General features: G+C 38.7%; 1 protein-coding gene across 3 annotated transcripts; it reads left to right on the plus strand.

Moving 5' to 3' along the window:
- The first annotated feature begins 4,349 nt into the window (after positions 1-4,349).
- zgc:110329 (uncharacterized protein LOC550500 homolog) lies at positions 4,350-19,187 on the plus strand. 3 transcript variants are annotated; one of them, XM_040154290.1, is made up of 8 exons: positions 4,350-4,402; positions 9,289-9,474; positions 12,006-12,080; positions 12,245-12,340; positions 13,442-13,558; positions 14,860-14,910; positions 16,751-16,867; positions 17,981-19,187. In XM_040154290.1, exons 1-8 carry the CDS (start codon positions 4,355-4,357, stop codon positions 18,314-18,316), a joined length of 1,026 nt encoding a protein of 341 aa, XP_040010224.1. In that variant the 5' UTR covers positions 4,350-4,354; the 3' UTR covers positions 18,317-19,187. The 3 variants fall into 3 exon arrangements, with proteins under 3 accessions (XP_040010224.1, XP_040010222.1, XP_040010223.1); XM_040154288.1 differs by having other exon boundaries at positions 4,358-4,661; XM_040154289.1 differs by having other exon boundaries at positions 4,358-4,661; positions 12,263-12,340.
- The last annotated feature ends 413 nt before the right edge of the window (positions 19,188-19,600 follow it).

Consider the following 19,600-nt stretch of genomic DNA (forward strand, 5'->3'; position numbering starts at 1 on the left):
AGTAAGCTAAGCATCTAAACGAGGACTATAAAAAAATAACTACACACACTTTTACATTTTCCTTATCATACTAAAAGAAGAAACAATGCCATACTATAATACTAGAATCAACTAGCTCTATTTTCAATACAGGAACAATGCTCCTCCTTCATTTGTCTTTCAACTTTCATCATCGAGGGACCTGAGAAAGAGTGTAGAGGGCCTATCTGAGCAGTGTATGGCATCCCCCAATTAGTGCCTTTATGGAGACTTCACAGTTACTACAAAATCAGTGCAGAGCAACATATTGCAGCTTTCTACAAGTACACTTTCTGCAGTACCAGGAGTCCACCAAACCCAAATTGTTGGCTGCAGGCATAGATTTTTGAACGAGGTACAACTGGAGAGCACAAGAAGCAGTGGCAGTTGCTGAATATCAGCTGAAACAAAGAACTCAGGACACCCCTGGTGAGGCAAGGAAGGATTCTGACTACTCTCTAGAACAAGTTTTGGGGTGAGGATAGTTGTCAGCAGCTAGATCAAGAGGACGTGAGGGCAAGCATCAATTAGGCACACATACCAGGATGACAAGGTTTTATCAAGTGTGTGTTTATGTGATACGGTTGGCTTTTAAGCAGAAATTCCTTCAATCCAAGACAATTTTCTATTAATTATGTAGCAGAAAGCTACATAATTAGAGCTTGGAGTAGGTGGGAAAGTGCACTGCAATGTGCTATTCATCAAATTCAATGATTTAGTCCGTGTGCAACATGCTAAACAGTCCTTTCAGCCTCCATGTATGGAGCAAGAGTTGAATACCACCATACCCTTGTTGCTGCTGCTGAGGAATCTTGGAACAGCCTGTAGGCCCTGGAAGAATGCTGTCATCACTTGTGTGCTGAAGGAAGAGTCAGAGGAAATTGCAGTAAAGAGTTTGCACAAAGTTTTGTCCCACCAAACCAGAGGGAAAAGGTATTTATAGCTATTCCAAACAGCCGCACTTTAAAGCGGGTAAAAAGACACCTGTCAAAGAGACGGGCAAGGTGTGATTACCTTTTAAACATGGAGATAACGGCACACTTTCAGACAGCCTTTTCTCGAAGGCATTTTATGCACACAAAGGATGACAAAAATGGTTGGGTAATGAATGAAAAAAAGAGATCCTGGGAGAAAATTACAAACCCGCCTACTTTCTCCCCTAATTCTGACGCTTTAAAGTTGTGGGGCGAGAAGTTTTCACTACTCTACCGTCGGACAAGCACTTTGATTGGAGCATAATGGCGCCTTTCGCCAAAAAGAGCAGCAAGTACTTCCAACTATGTTTCAAGCACATTGCTTTCATGTGGGCTGGTGCGCAGCCCCAAACTACAGCGACAAACCGGCAGCTGCATACGGACCTGGGTGGCCAGCTTGCTCTCCCTGACACCATCACACCGACATAGCTGAGATCCTGTTGTCAGAGGCCTAAAAGCAGCTGATCAAAGCTGATGATCATCAAGAGGGAGGGGGTCAGATATCACAAGCTGTAAGAGCAATGTCAGTGGCCGGAATGGAGAGGTCACTAAAGGTGGGATGTAGAAGCCTTGCTGACTGCACACATCAGAGCATTCATGCTGCTGGGCATCATGAGGGCTGCAAAGAAGAGAGCCATCAGGTCCAGCCCAGAGACTATTGAAAGAGCCTCCAGATGGCTATGGATCAGAAAGAGTGGTCGGTGAGGTAGTGCTGCTCAGACATGGATGTGGATGGGGGGGGTGTGGCTATCCAGTTCCTTCTCCTGCCAGTCCACTTGAGTATTTATTTTATTTATACCCTCCAGTCTTCGACAGATCGTTCAGTTTACCTATGTGGTACAAATGCTGCAGCCAAAATTATAGTTTTTGCCAGTGTTTACCTTGTGTTTGCCTGAACCCTGTTAAAGCTGTGTTTGCCTGTGCCTCAGGTTCATCTTTGCAGCTGTTCCTGTTTGGCCTCCATGTCCAGCTCAGTTTTCTTCTATTGTTCCAGTTTGGATCACCACCTCCGCTACCTGCTCTGCTCTGCCATCTGCTCCCATTGCCTGCCTTTCTCCTTTGACTACTCTGGCTCAGCCACCTCATCTATCATCTCCACAAGTCTACAATAAAATAGCCTTTGAACTGCTAACAGATTCCTTATTTGTGTTCTGCCTTTTGGGTCCAAAATCAAACTGCCAATAACAATAATGTCATGAAAGAAAGGAGTCATCAAAGGGGTTGCATAATCCCAAAATGGTTTTATACAACTGATCACATTCACATTTCTTTCTGCAACAGGAATAAAGGGATCTACTAAATAAAATAGAAGAATAACATGAATGTTTTGTCAAATTGGAGCACTAATGCATCATTCTATAAAACTGCTTAAGTGCATACATTAGCATAATGGCATTTTTAAATCACATTTTGGTGAAAATTATGTTGCTCACAGAAGGTGATGACGAAAGGCAGTGGCTCTGTGTGTGTACTGTGCATGTGGTTTGGAGAGTGGAAAGGAGGCTGGCAGAGCAATTGCTGGATTTAGATGATTTAACACAAGAAATGAGCCGGGTTTCTAAATTTAAGGCCAATACAGTCCATGCAAACCGTCTCCCAGTCTGGCCAATGATCCTGAGAGACTCAGAGACATGAAAATGTTTCTGAAATCCAAATGTTATTCTGACCTTTAGATTGATTGGCTTTCTGTAGCTAGATTTACTCCTGTAATAGAAAATTTTCCTTGATTAGAGGAATTTCTGTATCACCTAAATACACACTTGATAAAACCTTATCATTCTGGTATGTGTGCCTCATTGATGCTTGCCCTAACTTCCTCCTGATCAAGCTGCCGACAAATATCCTCACTCCAAGAATTGTTGTAGAGGGTGGTAGGAAACCTTCCATGCCTCACCAGTTTAAACCCAATCATTTGTGCAGGACGTGAGACTCTGTGTAATGCTTTTGAACTAGTGGCACCCTAATGACCCTCAGAATGTGCACAGGGGTGATAGATTCAGTTCCTGCAATGATCAATGAATGTAGTGAAACGCTGGACAGATAAGGTTCGGTAACGTGGATCTGAGCAGTGCATGATCATTCATTCCCTTTTTGCCCACTTATTCCTGTTCATTGTAATGTAGGAAAGGATGCGATCTCAGCATGCATCAGAGATAAGCTACCCTTCCATTCCAGGGCAGTGCACGATGACACAATATTCTATTGATCCCAGCAGAGAAATTCTCGTTTTGACTCCTCCTCAGAGGTCAGGGTCAGCCACAGAACGGCCGTGTCTTGCTCAAGGAAACACAGTAAGTGTGAGTGTTTGCACAGAAAGGGGATAATGTTGGTTGAAGGACTTCAGTAATTGATTAAATGTAACGAGTAATTGATTAAATGTATGAGTGTGCACAGTGGATGAGGTTGCACATTACCTGAAATTTGAAACAATGCACCACAGCTTTGCAAACGTACCTCAGTCCAGGACTGAGTAAATTACCAGAAACTGAAACTAGACTGTAATAACAAATAAGAACACAAACAATCTTCAAAAGCTGGGAATCTCAGAAGAAGAAAAAGATGCGCTGATAATCACTCGGGTGATCTAACAAGTGTGTAAACCTGTTCGTGAATGCATCAGTAATGTCATAGAGTGCCAAATATATCCAACAAGTGTTAAACGCAACTGAGGCATATGGAAGCAAGTGTTGGGATTAACTGTGCACTGAGTCTGGAAGTACATTACAAATACTCTCAGTAACTTGTAGTTTTTTAAAAGCATGTTTTTCTTTCATTTGAGTTATTTGATTAATGTACATATCATGGTCGAGGATTTTTGGATAGCCCTTTTTACATTCAGTTCACATTAAGAGAAAAGTAATGTAACAAGAACTGCATTACTTTTAGCAAACCTCACTGGATGTATTCTTATGCACATTCTATTGTGTTTTCCTGTAACCTTTTATTTTGTTACCAATCTGACCCAATTTCTTTAGAGGGAACTTTATAGTTTTATCTTGTTTAATTTTTTCAAAAACAAACTGCGTTTTACTTTGTATAGACATATGTTTATCCTCTCTCTCTTGCCAAGTTCCACAGCTGTTTTGCTAGAATGATAGGCTATTGCACTTCTTTTCTTAATGTCACAATACAGGCTGCTTTTAAATGGTGAAATTGGTTTGTATTTTTATAGTTTAATTTTTTTCATAAACAATAAATATAAAACTATAACATATAAATAAATATAACAAGCATAAAGGTTTAAACCAAACACAATATTAACATTATATAATGTTACAAATGTACTGTAGCAGCTTAATCCAATTGAATAATTAGGTTGTCTGTTCTGCCCCTTTAAGAATGTAGTCAAAACAAAGCGTGGAATGGCCGGTCGCACGGAAGTGATTTTGTTTCGGTGGCTGCCCACAATAGTATGTGAGAAATGAGAGCTGCTACGTATTTAAATTGTAGGTAGCTCTCTTAAAAGCATTTTGCATTTAATTAATAATATTTTGTTATTTCTTAGTATTATTTTGATATCGCTTGAACCAAACGAAGGATAGCTAGCTAGCTCTTTAGCTAGCTTCACTAACGCAAGCAGCCATGCCGTCCTATTCTGAATTGAGGAAAACCAACCACTTCTACTACTTCATCAAATTCACCTTAAATATCTACTCAATGGTTTTCTCGGTAAGATTCTTGTCCATTTATTGACATCAACATTGTACGCGCCATTGTAAATTCGTCTGAGTTGCAACAGTGTCTGCTAAATCTAGTAGTTGCACGCGAACCACCCAATAGCATCAATGAGACATCTCTCTAAACTCCATTCAAAATAAATGCGTTTAAATGCACCATTTGCTCCAGGCACATACACACTTTGTAGAATATAACTTCAGGCATATTGCAGATCTGTACGATCTACTGTACTATTCGGCATATACCCCAAACAACCGCCCCGACTCCTTTTAATTGCAATTTTAATTTTAATCACTGACTCGCCTCACACTCCAGCGAACTTCCACCTAAATAGCGTCACAGTGGGAGACTAGGTATACCTTAGATTTTTATTGAAATTAATCACCGTTTATTGGATAGAACACATTACGTATTTACCAGAAGACTGTATCGACTACAAACAAGTTATAAATCAGGATTACAACTTTGTGTATTTGTTGTTGAGCAATTTAAGTTAGTTGCTAGATCTTTAATGGGATTTGATGTGGAATTCTCTGGGTACTAGTTAGCTGGTGAATGGTTAGCTTACAAGATAGACATTACCGCTTCAGACACCATGCACCCTCCTAAATATAATCTGCTCCTATAACAAGAACTGTGGGCAACCTAATTTTTTAAAAACAATATACTGGGATATGAATAATTGCATTTCGATTTGAAACAATACACAGCGATCGCCGGCTAACAAACAGCACGGTGGTGCAGGGCGTTGGATGCAGTTAAAGGGATGATAATGTTAATTTATAGTTTTACCGACAGAAAATACAAGCAGACTAAAAGACTCCTTTGTTGGTCAATCAACAAATTCAGGTTTATATTTTTAGTAAAATGAATCTTATACATACAGTAAATTTTATTTTCATATTTTCTATAGATCTATATCTATAGATAGATATAGATATACATATACATAGATATAGATATATAGATATAGAGCTCTCTATATAGATAGATAGATCTATATCTGTGTATGTAGATCTATGTATATATATATGTATATCTAGTTCTATATATAGATAGAGATTGATCGCTAGAGATAGATAGATAGATAGATAGATATAGATATAGATCTATATGTTCGTTTAATCCTGACCTAGATTTGAAATTCTAATTTAGGTTTTATTAAAATAAACAAAGGTGTGTCCAGGCCATTTTGAATGTGATGACCAAGGTCAGGCATATATTCAAGCAAGGATGACAACAAGCTGGTAGTTCAGTATTCCCCCAACATCATAACATAGTTTTCTTTTATTAAGCTACACTTATCTAAGAAAACACAGGGTAATGAAATTAGTTAATGAATGTAAACTTTGGTTTTGGCTGCAGAGTTTGTCTGTGCTACCAGAATTGTGGCAGTTTAATAAATCTACTCGTCTGCTGAACTTTGGTCATATTTTGTTTTTTGAAGTGGCTGGAATAATTTTTGATCCAGCAGCCACTTTAAATGCTGGACAGATAAGTGAATTTCTTGCCAGACCAGTAAAGAGTAAAGATGAGTCATCTTGAGCTCAGTGTTTTGTCTGGTTTCATGCCTCCTCCATTTCACCTCTACACCACTTTCATCTCCAAGTACACTGTCAGAATAATGTTCAATTTGCACCACCACCAATCTCTATGTGTTTGTAAAATATATCTCCTGTATATCTGCCCTAAAGCACATTATTGACATGTTATATGACTCCTGAACATCAGTAGTTTGATTCCATTAGCACTCCACAGTCCCTTTCATCTGATCCATCTCTCCCCTCTCTCCCCCCTGCTGCTGTGATTTAGGCCAGTGTGGCCCGGCTCAGCTCAGCAGACAGAAGCTCTTTTAGACCCAAACTAACTATGTAGACTTAATTGAAGCTATCTTTGCTGCTGTAAAGTTAAGTTTGGTTAATGTCATTTAAGTGGGATCCTAATGACAGGAATAAAGCTGCAGGTGTCCAGTGGGAACTACTCTGCATCATCAAGGGGAATATGAATGGGTCTGTTTGATTTTTTTTCTTTTTTTTTCTTTCATATTATACTACAAGTAACAAGCTCACTACTACTAATTTAGATTTAGAATTTTATTGGAGTATTACAAAAGAATGATGGCTAGTTTCAGATCCATCCAATGGAGGCTCGAACAGATACGGTATAGTGGTCAGGCTTTTGCTTGGGCTCCTGTGCCTTTGTCCAGTGTCACTGTTAAGCCATCAGAACCCATCGGGATGTAGCTAACAAACCCTTAGACTGTAAGGTATACTGTCTTTCCAGTGTCCTATGATGTCTGACATAATGTTAGCAATTCTTGTGTTTTTTCATGATGATATCAGATCCCTGTCATACAGTCTGTTGGTCATTATTTTCATTACGGCAGAAGTGAAGGTAGAAAGGGCAACACTGGAAGTGGGAACCAAGCGAGAGGTACCTGCCAGTGCTTTTGGGCATTGAATGGAGTCAAAGTAGATGGACCAATGAAGTAAACACTGTCTGTTACTTCTTTTTGTAGCACTTGCGTTATTTAAATATAAACAGGGTTGTGACACACTATCTGACTAATTTGTCAACATGTGTCTAAACATATTTTACAGTGTTCAGTGTGCACAAAGGGACATAATTAGTCTTTCTAATCATTTTAATGTAGTAAGCTTTATGACAGTAATCCACTGTGAGGCACTGTGATGCCGCACACTGACCAGCTAGATGCAATGGTGGAAAGTAACTATGTACATTTACCCAAGTTCCGTACGTAAGTACAATTTGGAGGTAGTTGTGCTTTAGTTGAGTTTTTCAATTTTTTTCCTTGTAGTAGTCGTAGTCGATTACATTTCAGGGAAATATTATACTTTTTACTCCACTATGTTTATCTGACAACTATAGATACTTGTTACTCTGCTGATTAAAATTTTAAATTAAAAAATGTGATAAGCAATACAATACACTGTTAAAGATTAAGCCAGTGATTCCCAACCTTCTCGGCTTGTGACCCCTTACAAATAAGCAGTGTGTGGTTTTGGCCCCGTCTCACAATTCACATGTCCACGAGTAGCTCGCAGTTATACTAAGGCGCGATCTTCTCTCTATACTTTTCAGATTGTTTTGTTGAAATAACTGTTCAAGAGCCAAAGAGGTAAAATTATGTAATATTTCACTAGAAACGCAAAAAATCTGAGAAAATTCCAAAAATGACAGTAAATTTGTGTAGCAGAACTTTTTTTTTCTTCTCTCCAAACCCATCAATCATCTCAAAACTCTCCAGTTTTATCTTATGACCCTTTATCTTATGTGGCAGATGCCTAGGTAGAGAATCACTCATCTAAACTAGCTCCATCCTAGCTAGCTAACCAACGGAAAAATGTAACTTAAGCATAAATGCATCACCTTGAACAATCCAATAGTGTAATATATTATATTGAAACACTCACAATTGCTATTTTTCTGCTGAACAAGTACTTTTACGTTTGATACTTGAGGTACTTTTTGCTGAAAAAAATATATGTTGTTGTGTCGGTACTTAAGTAAAAGTTATGAAAATGTCTCCCTCTTTGATTCATTCAATCAAAGAATGAAGAAAAAACTGAAAGCGGGCCAGCTGTTGTACTGATGTCATAGGATTGGTGGTGTTAAACCAAAAAAAGTCAAGTGGCAACAATTAAGCTAGACTTACATTTAAGGAAATGTATGACAGTGGCTAATCACTGTTTAATTTCCTTTTTTAAAACATTGCTCTTACATTTCAGTAGTACTGATAAAACAACCTCACTGTCATTATAATCATATTCTCTGGTGCCACCATTTGTTTTTGGCTTGTTGCATACTGTGATGATGCCATCACAGGTTTGTGGCACATCCAGTTAGGCATTTTGGTCTTATCCTGTCTGAGTCACCTGCCACGAGGGAGTACTTGTCCACTCTGCTTCATTGACTGCATAATTCCAGTAAGTGGATACGGTTGCAGTTTATGTGGACCAGAGCCTTATCCTGCCTTAAGTAATAACAAATCCACTTTAAAGATTTTCATTAGTCTGAATTTAAATGGAGAATTTCAGTGCCCATATTAAGTACGTATTGACTTCTGTGAAAAAAACCCCCACTTTGTTTCAACCCTTAAAACTGCTAGATCAAACCACTGTTTGGCTGGTAAGGCTTATAGTAAAGTAGAGATGCTTACCATCTACATGTCTATTCATTTCAATTAACTAACAACTGGTATATTTTTATGTGGCATTTAATAACCCAAAAATCTCTCTTGAGATTGAAATCTCATTTTCATGAGAGATCTGATCAAAACGGCATCATAATTCAAAATTCGTACACAAGTAGTAAAAGAAAGCATGCACAATACACAAAGTGTGCAAAAAGTCTATTAAAAAAAGTCTGAATACTTTATGAAGCCAGTGTATATCAAATCAACTGAACAGTATTGAGTTTAAAATGATATAAAGTTAAAGGTGCCTGTAATATCAGGCACTGTCTCCAAACAAATACTACATCCCAAGAGATGTATGAATGTATAATGAATATGTAGTTCAGAAAGTGTCACTATTTTTTTCCATTCTGAGGATTGTCAAGCTGTTTATTTCATTAACCCTCTTCCCCCTCCCCCCAGCTGATGGGTCTTTGTGTGCTGTGTGTGGGGGTGTATGCTGAAGTGGAAAGGCAGAAGAATCGAACCCTGGAGGGCCTTTTCCTGGCTCCCGCTGTGGTGCTCATCCTGCTGGGCCTGGTGATGTTCACAGTGTCGGTGGTGGGAATGGTTGGATCCCTCAGGGACAACAAGACCCTGCTGCACATGGTAGGGATGATGGAGGAGGAGGAAAGGTTGCGAATGACTGCAGGTTTAGAAGTTTGTTGAACATGATATACACTCAGTTTGCAGTTTATTAGGTACCTTTAGCTAAAACTAATGCAGTCTATTCCAACAGTCCTGCAGTAAATTCCTCTTGAAGGTTATAATGTACAGCTTTTATTGGAATTGTTTTGGAGAGGTGTTGATTGAAGTGATTGTTTTGGAGGATGTAGTTTGCGGGGCTGCTGAACTGTATTGCGTTCTTCAGAGAGGTGTTTCTGTTATTTAGCCTACCCTCAATGATATAAATGGGGTGGACAAAATAATAGAAACACCTTTCTGTATAATGCAAAACAATTCAACAGTACCGCAAAATGATGATAAAGGTGAATCAGCTTCATCGCTAAAACAGTTCCAACTGAACATCATAACCTTCGTGAATGTAGGATTTATTGCAGGACTGTAGTATTGGACTGCACTATTTTAAGCTAGTTTAACCGAATAAACTGCCAACTGAGTGTATCTGTGTTTGTTTTTTTTTGTTTTTTTAAGGGTAACATTGTAGCTCTGGTTTAATTTTGAGTATTTTTCAACTGAGTAACAAAATCAGGTAGGTAATGGGGAATACATCAGACAATTATACATTTAGTGGAACCCCTACAATGATACAGTATATGCATTTAAACATATACTTTTCTATATGTACAGTAAATACTGTATATTAATTGATGCACACGTCAAACCTAAGAGAAAACGATGCCTTTAGAGTTTGCACAACAACAGCATTTCATCAAATATTTAAACCAGTGATTGCTTCGGAAGCCTTTTTTTTTTTGTGCTCAAATGCAAAGATGTTGGTATGGCCAATAACAGCAAATGAGCTCAAATTGAGCAGGGATATATTATCGTGGTTGCTATGCAACTGTCTCATTAGGTTTAGCTAAATTATGTGAACTGAAAAAGGGAATTAAAAGTTAGACATAAAAACGAAATCAGTGATGTCTTTGGTGATGCCCTGATGAAGAGGATGAGGAGCTCATTTCACACTGGGGAAGCCATAAAGTTAATGTTACTCATTGGAAAACATAGATTATGTTCCTTCATGTGCTGCTATTTGCTTCTCTCATCACTGGTGGGCTAGTTAAAACATCTCGGCAAATATTCCACAAATAAGAGCACTTTTTTTTTCTCTTGAATTCTCTGCGCAACACTCTGAAATAACAGGTGTAACCTGCTATATCTGGCACACCTTAGGTTTTATGAGCTATATGATATAAATACTGAAGTCCCTATATCAAAACTATAAAGTTAAAAAGCTTAAATTATTCATATGGTTTGAATGAAAGTTGGAAACTGGAATTGATGTGACCCGATCAGATCATGGTTTTTTTAGAAAAGACTTACTTTGTCTGTTTTGTTGGGACGACAGAAACACTCAAGTTTACTCAAGATTTTACAGAGTCGGGGATCTTCCCTAATAAATTATCTTTGGCCACGCTTTAACACCAGTTTGCAGAGCGCACACAAACCAGACAACAGCCCAGTTTCATGTTTGTCTGTCATAAAGGTCCTCATGGAATTACCATTAATACACTACTACATTCGGGAACATTTTACCCACTGCTTGGAGAAGGCGGTGCCAATAGAAAAGCATAGGGAAGCGGCTGTGGGCTGCTCTTTATTGGAGGGGGCAAGTTACCAATATCTGCCAAACCCACCGGTTAGTCCTCATACTTGAAGTCTTTTCTCTTTCTCAAATACTGGTTGAAAGCGGTTACCCGAATGTTTTGTACACTGGTCTTTGCTAATAAGTGTTAGTGTCTGTATTACGTCATCAAATCCATGTATTTTGCCAATCCAGGAAATGAGTTACTTGCACTGCAGCACCCAAATATTTTTAGGTAGACACACTAATTTTCACTTGCATATGCAGTGAAATGATGCACAGTGGAGCCCAGATGTCAAGCCGCTTTGCAGCACTAGAGTAGACATTAGAGTACAGTAAAGAAAGCATTGGCCGGTTGAGCAGGGTTATTTTAGCGGAAACGGATTCATTAAAACATGCTGACTAGGTTAATTGGCAACTCAAAAATGTCTGTAGGTGTGAGTGTGAGTGTGAATGGTTGTCTGTCTCAATATGTCAGCCCTGTGATTGACTGGCGACCTGTCCAGGGTGAACCCCGCCTCTCACCTATTGTCAGCTGGGACATGCTCTAGCCCCCTGCGACACTCTGAAGGATAAGCAGATATAGCTAGTGGAGGGATCGATGGATGGATGATCCATTTAAATACTCCTGGATCGCCCCTATAATCAATCTTTAGTATTGCTTGGGACATCTCTAATTTTTTATTATTTTATGTTTACTGTCTTTGAAACATTGAGAAGGAGTTGTTAAATTACGCAGCTGAGTCAATGTCAGTTTTAGAGGCACATTTTGGTAAATTACGATGTTAATTAGTTCTCTTAGTGTGTTGGTGCACAATGCGAATGACATACCATGGAAATGCTGTATGACTCCTGCCTTCTTCCTCCACAGTTCCTCTGTGTTCTCTGTGTGTTGCTGCTTCTCCAGGCAATCGCGCTCACCACGGCTCTCATCTTTGAGAAGAAGGTAAATGTCTTTGTGTCACTTGTTTACACAGCCTGTACGTTCCTATATACTACACCTAATGATAGCCTCCAGTCACAGTACTTTCTGACTATAATCATCTTTGTCAGTGCAAATAACATTGACCAAATCTTCTCTGGGTTTCTGCATTTCTCCCTTTCATGTAGACATCTGCCTTGTTTCAGAGCAGCATACGAGAAGGAATTAAACACTACTACGATGATCTGGACTTCAAAAACATCTTGGACTACGTGCAACAGAAGGTTATTGAATATTTTATCTAGAAGATATTGGCAGAGAGGAAATGTATTTGGATGTATTACAGATACTTTTATTACATTTGAGGGTAGTACTAATCTTTAAAACTTGTATGCAGGTATTGAAAAATGATGGTATGATCTGATATCATTCATTCATATATATATATATATATATATATATATATATATATATATATATATATATATATTTATAGTGTTTTCCCAGAAGCTCTCTCTGTTGTGGTATGGTGCCCATTAAAAGAAAAACCTACAAGCACACAAATGACTGCCCCTTAAAACCCTTTTGGTACATTATTTTTTCATAATGTACTGAAGCTATCCAACAAGACAAGTACTGTGGAGTTATTGGCTGTTTTCAAACTTTATATTGTTATGGCAGTTTCTCTGAGAGAACTTCCTGATCTGTCAAGTAGACTAACCAGACCTACAGTGTGATCACTCATTCTACTGAAGTATAAACTGTGCAGGTTTATTGTCTATATATATTTAACTTCAAAACAAACGGCTGTAATGGATATTTAAGCATTGATCGTGAGCTCAGAAAATAGTTTGAAAAAAAGCTTGTAAGCTTTCTATCAACGGATCCTTCCCTTTTTTTCATCACCTGCATCAATAGCGAGGGCAATAAATCCTGCATTCTCCTGCTTGTAAAAATGTCTTATCTGCCAAGCTAGTTTGGTGCCTGGTATAACAGCGTGCAGCCGCAGTCAGGCGATCACAAAGATAGAGGTGTCTTTCATCGTTTAGGAAAGGTCTCAATATATTGTGATTGAATTTTTCTCTATGAAGTACTTTCAAATGAAAGCCTTTAATTGATTGTCGGAATCTCTGCAGTCTTCCCATGAACACCCGTTTTCCACTGCAGACATCTCCACATCGACTTTAGTTTTCTATAGGAACTGGATGTACAGAAAGATAATTATTCTCTCTGTCTGGGTTAGGGGGGACTCCGGTGAAACAGGTGTGGATTGCACAGCAGAAGATGTAACTCAGTGGGTTGTTTCATTTTAAGAGATCTGATGAGCCTGTGTTTTCATAGCTTGGTTTGTAATTGCCTTGTCTTCTTACTGTTTTGTTTTCCAGTTTTCATGTTGTGGCGGTGATGAGTACAAAGACTGGGGGGTCAACCAGTACCATTTCTGCAATGGTACCGGTCCACTAGCCTGTGGGGTTCCATACACCTGTTGTGTTCGCCGCAAGGTGAGTGCCGGTAACACACATGGAGCAAAAAGTCCTCACATGCATTTTAGTTCAGGTCTAGTCTAGTTCATGTTCACACTGACTTATTACAAATAAAGCAAGAGGATTGAAAGGCAACTCACTGATTGGATGGTTTTTAGGACTCCATGAACCCGAATTGGGCAATCAAATTCCAGGCACTGACAGCAGGCTATGCCTCACATTACTGCACATTGTGTGTTTATTTGTCTTCTTTGTTTTCACAAAATGCCCACCAAGAACTAACTGATTACTGGCATAGTTAATAGAGACTATAGCTGGACCTCATATAGCATCGGGGTTAAACTGGCCAAACTGTAACATTGCTGGGGGGAGTATTTTTTTGCTTCACTCGTTTTTTTTTATTTATTGGGGAACTGCTTCGATACAAAGAGTTGTACACAAGCTCAACACGCATTTGTTTTAACTTCTTTTTCCATGAAATTAGTGCATATTTGGTTGCTTGGACGGCTAGAATCAGACTGAAAATATGCACTACGTAGACTGTAAATGGATAAAATTTGTATCTCTCTCTGTTCGCACAGACCTTTGATTTCTACTTTAAGATGAGTACCATTTCTTAGTAACAAATTAAGCCAGTTAATTAGCAAGTATTGATACCATGTGACCCAGAAAGAGTATCGGTGATGTTACATGGGCCTGCTGCAGACATCCGTCCTGTCAGATAATCCCTCCTGATAGATGGTTCAGATCCAGAAATTACCCACTGAGTTAGTGACGCCTCCCACTTTATCACAGTAAGAAGGGACACCTATTATCTACACTATAGAGACATAACTCTCTGTGAGAGAAGTGCCTCGTCCAGCTAACAGGAGCAGTGCTGCGATTCAAAGGTATACATCCTTTGGGAGATATTTTCTCTTGAAATGAAATGCTGGTCCCTTGTGGCCCCCTCCACCCTTCATATGGTAGCACTCCCAACCCTCGGCTGAAAGCACTGATGCTGGCTCTGGAAGCAGTGGAGCTGTGCCAGAGAAATTTACTACAGAATCATCCAATACTCTCACACACACCAGAGATGGAGGAGTTAATTAGAAAAGCTGAACATTGGCTAGGTCTCTGCTGTTATCAGTTCCTACCTGTTAGGGCTGAAGCATTTTGAAAACACTTAAGTTCACGCCCTGGCTGGCAGGGGACAGGTACACAGCCCTGTGAGGGACATGACTTTCACAAATTTTCCCATGTTGTTGTCTCTTAGATCAGTTAAAATCTTGTCTCTTGCTCTCCAAATCTTGATTTTTTTTTTTTCTTTTTTTGCACAGGTGGGAGAGGTCATCAACACTCTCTGTGGTTACAAGACTCTGGATCAACAGGTAAGAGGAACTCCTGGTTATTGTAGACAAATTTTGTCCATTGGCTTTTGTATCTCAGACTATCAATACAGCACAGATGCATCATGCAGTGAAGGCTATGATTACATTTTTAGACCTAATTAGAAAGCTGTTCATTTGTTGACATGTTACACCCACGGAGTGGATAATGTCTTGTTGCGCAACATGAGTGAACTTCGTGTTTATTCTTTCATCAAATCTTCACTATTATTATGTTTAACTGTGGTTTTATTCAATCACATTGACTTATGCTGAAGTTATGATCCTTGGATATGTATCTTATTTTGAGATTGACACATTTTCTAGAATTTTAATCCATAACCCCTTTTATATATCAAATAACCAGATGGAAATGTGTATACAAATCAAGGCACTTTCATCAAATTGATGCAAAATTCTATAAAAAGTGTAAAAATGTTGAGAAAACAAAATCCAAATAGCAGTGTATGTTGATCAGTACAAAATAACTTTAAATCAGTGTATTTTTCATTATCATTATATTAAATAATGGAAATCAAATGGGCAAAATATTCTTGCTTAACACAAAGAGACTGTTGTTACAATATAGGGAAAGGAATTCACTTATCATATTTGCCCAAATACAAGACGGTGCCCTCTTTTCCCACACTTCCAGACTAGCTTTTTAGGGAAGGTTTTCCTGAGAATCAGCCAGTCCAAGGAGAAGAGAGTACTCCCCTCTGAAGCCTTTCACTTGTAAAAGTTAATCATGACATTAGAGTATAGATGCACCGATCCGGTACTGATATCAGATAACGGTCTGATACTTACTCAAACGGCTGAATCAGTTATCAGTGACAATAGGGCCGATATATGGGGCCAATCTATTCAATTCAATTGTACGTTGTTCTATGTTTACTCGCACGTACTATGTCATGCGTCAGCAGTGCGCTGGTAGACCCGTACATTTTGCTAGGAGGAGAGCTAACATTGCATAAAAACAAAGGGTCAGCAGAATTTTGATGCCTGGTAATTTTGAATGTTTTGTTTTTACCAGGTTAGATCTTTACACACTACGTGTGTGAACTGTGATTTAATTTATCAAGTTTCTTTACACTAGTTTGTGACAATTGTGATTTAATCTTTACATTTTGTTCTCAATTGATGCAGTTGTATTATTTTATACTGGAAGTTTAATTCCTGACCAGTTTGTTGCTGAGTTAAAAAGTTTACACTTGAATTGTAATTCCCATTCATTTTGAAGTTTGTTTTAATGTTGCTGGTGCACGATTATTTATTATTTTAATAATAAATACCAATTCAGTAAATTTATTTATATGTACTTATTTGTTACATTCTGTTTTACAAAGTTAGGAAAACAATGTTTAAGTCAAACCTGACATTGCCTTACACGTAAAAGAATGATCCCAGTCTCTTCCACACCATGAGGCATACAGCTAATCAATTAAACACTGGTATCGGATCCCCACTCGGTATTGGCCGACACCCAAAGCCAGATATCGGTATCGGGACTGAAAAAAGCCAGACTGGTGCATCCCTACATTGAAACAGAATGTAAATCCCTCATATATGCAGCTTGTCAGTTAGTCTCAAACGGTACTTAGACACTCCCCTGTCAGGCAGTATTCAAACTGATATTCTCTGGCAGTTAACATTTTCAGACTATCAGAGTTCCTCTCTGACACCGGTAATTCTTGGCACCTTGACAGCTGATTTGGTCCCAGTCTGTTTTAGCAGCAAAGATGTCAGAAGACGCTTTTTTATTCGTCACGTTGAGGCTGTTAAGTTCGAGTTCAAAATTGAAAACTTTCCTCTTGTTGTCTTCCTCTGGTCTGTGTATCAGCGTGAAACCCTGCATGAGGTGATCCATGTGCGAGGCTGCATCCATGCAGTCAACCTCTGGATGAGTGACAACATTGGAATAACCATTGCACTCTGCTGTGCCATTGGGCTGCCACAGGTAATTGAAACTGAAACTAAACTGTGCTTAAAAACTCCTTCCAAACAAATGCACCTTTCCACATCAGCCTTGATATTTGAAATGCAAACTCCCCCCTTACTGTGAGAGACTCTTAAAGCTAAATCACATTTTAATTGTCTTCTTAACAATACTGCCTAAACATAAAAATTAATAAAAGTAATTCCCATCAGATCTAGTGCTCTGTGATTGTTAGCACAAACTAAATTGATTGTGGTGTCTTTTCAAAAAACGGCTTCACTGACTCATTTTTTGACAGTTTGTTTACTTTATACCTTGTGAGTAATCTGAAATTGTCTACTATACATCGCAATGTCCACAAATTGAAATCACAAATTTAGACTTGTTGCGGCCCCCTCATAGAGAAGTAACTACAAATTCCGATTTACAAATCCCATAGGTTTCTTTCTTCCCTTGTGAATAAAACGCAGTGCTCTCATTGCTGAATTCATCCAAAATTGACCCAGAGTTCAAAAGTAATTGATTCAAGCTGCAGATTGTGTTTTCAGTTTTCTCAACAGTGTCATCTATGGCTTCCACACAGCTTTATGGCATATGTCAGAATTTTAACCTCAGTGGTTGGATGTTTCTTGCTGAAATGCACACTGGGTGTTGAAGTTAATCATTTTTTTTTTTTAATGCACATAAGTTGTACTTTGTACTTTTTAATAAAGAACCAGATATTTTCTAACGCAGTTGTTGATTTTTTTTATTTTTTATTTTTTTTTTGTACTTATGACTCACTCCGGAGTTTCATGTCCAACCAAGCCATATAAGGGCTTTAATTATGAGTCACCTGACACTGTGTATGGAGAGATGAAGGAGATTTTTACTTCCAGAACTAGAGGTGCCTGAACTGCAGTTATTCCTGCACCTACTTGTTGTCTGGATGACTGAGTGATGGTGCTGAAATGTTTAATTGGTTAATAAATTACCCAGTGACAGAAAAATTAAGTGATGACAAATTGTGATAATTGAAAAATCATTTAAGTCATTTATCGTTCTTTTTTTTTTTTTGGGACATTTCTTAGGCAAAAATTGACTCTAGATGTATTGACTGTATTTGTATGAAGAAGTACCCATGTCTCCCTGCAGCTGCTGGGCATCATCCTGAGCTGCGTCTTCTGGAACCTGCTGGTGGACATGAGCGAGTCGGCTGACATGGTGGACTTCAAGCTGAAGAAGGCTGAGTTTGAGTACAGCGACCTGGACCTGGCTGGCGCCGGCTGGTGTATGTGCCTGCCGCGGGATGGCGGCTACCTGCCCGTCCCCGCCGCTGAGCCCGAACTCGACCCCATTGACATTCACCTGGAGAAGCTCAAGAAGCAGCAGCCTCGAACACACTCTCAGCTCCGAGAACTGCAGCAGTCCAGATCGGCCACTGGGCTGGACGAAGTAGACGTTGGCCGGAAGCAGAAAAGGGAACACTGAGTGGTCTTTCTGCCCTTTCTTGCCTTTTGGGTTTTTTGCCTTTTTTCTGTCGTTGTGTTCATTGCATTTGTTGGAGTTGTGTTGCACTACTTAATGGTTGAACATGGCAGTCAATGGATCAAGAGAAATTTGGTCAGCTAAAGGGATCAGTGGTACTTTGGCACTTTGTTGATGAATTTGTTTACAACAAAAAATTTTTGAAGGAACAACATGCAACATTGGCTTTTATAAAAAAGTTTCATTTGTCTTGTTTGTGACAGTTCATATTCAAAAATTAATGGCATTATGTCACATTTTATTTTTTTTAGCCTTTGAAATTGAGCAATGTCTCATGTGCTAAAGCTTACCTCAGGCTGTTTTGAAAATAGCCCAGTAGTCAGAGGACAGTACTATTTGGTGTGTAAATTAATGGTAGCTTGACAAGAAGTTTTTCAGTGTCGGAGATATAGGAATAGTCGAGTATGTCTTGCGTGTAGCGTCTGTGACGGATGTATACAGTTTGTGTATTATTTGTTTTTATTATGTTTTCAATTTTAATTTTGCGCAATCAGTGTACATTGTAAGACTGATAGTTGTGGAATAACATGGGATGCATGTTTTGTACTGTATATGAAGTTAAAATTAAAAAAAATGGTTTACATATTAGGCTCTCATCAGGGGGACTTCAGTCTATTCCATTTTTAAACTAAACTTTTTATTCCTTCCATCTTTTAAAGAAACAACTAAAGGGATTATCTAGACTACAAATTCAGTAAAAAGCTACTCTGACGGTTTTTTGTATCTGAGTTATGCACTCTTTTGAGCTTCCCCCAAGCTCCTGCCTTGTATCAGCACTACTGTTCTTGTCAATAAAGCTGAATTTGTCTACTGATTATTTATTTTTTTTTTTTTTTACGCGTTGCTGCTTTGCATGTAAATTTAATGAAGAATGCCGTAAATTTCAACTGAAAATTGCAACATTTTTCCAGCCTCCAGAGGACTCTTTGCCCCCGCCAGTTTCTCGCTCACACTTGAGGCCTGCCAACAGCAGTGTTTCTGCAATAGTAAGGAACTTAATTGCTTGAAATCTCACTGGAAATTGCTAAATGGTACATTTTTTTTAAATCTGTTGGTATATATTGTAAGAAAATAATTGATCATTTAAACAAAACATTGACACAAATCACAGAACGCCACCTCAGAAAAACAACCCCAGGGTGAAACGACTGCCGTCATACTTTAAAAAGTAACAGGAAGTGAGCAATCCGAATGCTGTGAAATCCAGACTTTAACTACACTTGTGGG

This window comes from Xiphias gladius, chromosome 19 (assembly GCF_016859285.1).
Source record: "Xiphias gladius isolate SHS-SW01 ecotype Sanya breed wild chromosome 19, ASM1685928v1, whole genome shotgun sequence".
In the NCBI taxonomy this organism is placed as follows: domain Eukaryota; kingdom Metazoa; phylum Chordata; class Actinopteri; order Istiophoriformes; family Xiphiidae; genus Xiphias; species Xiphias gladius.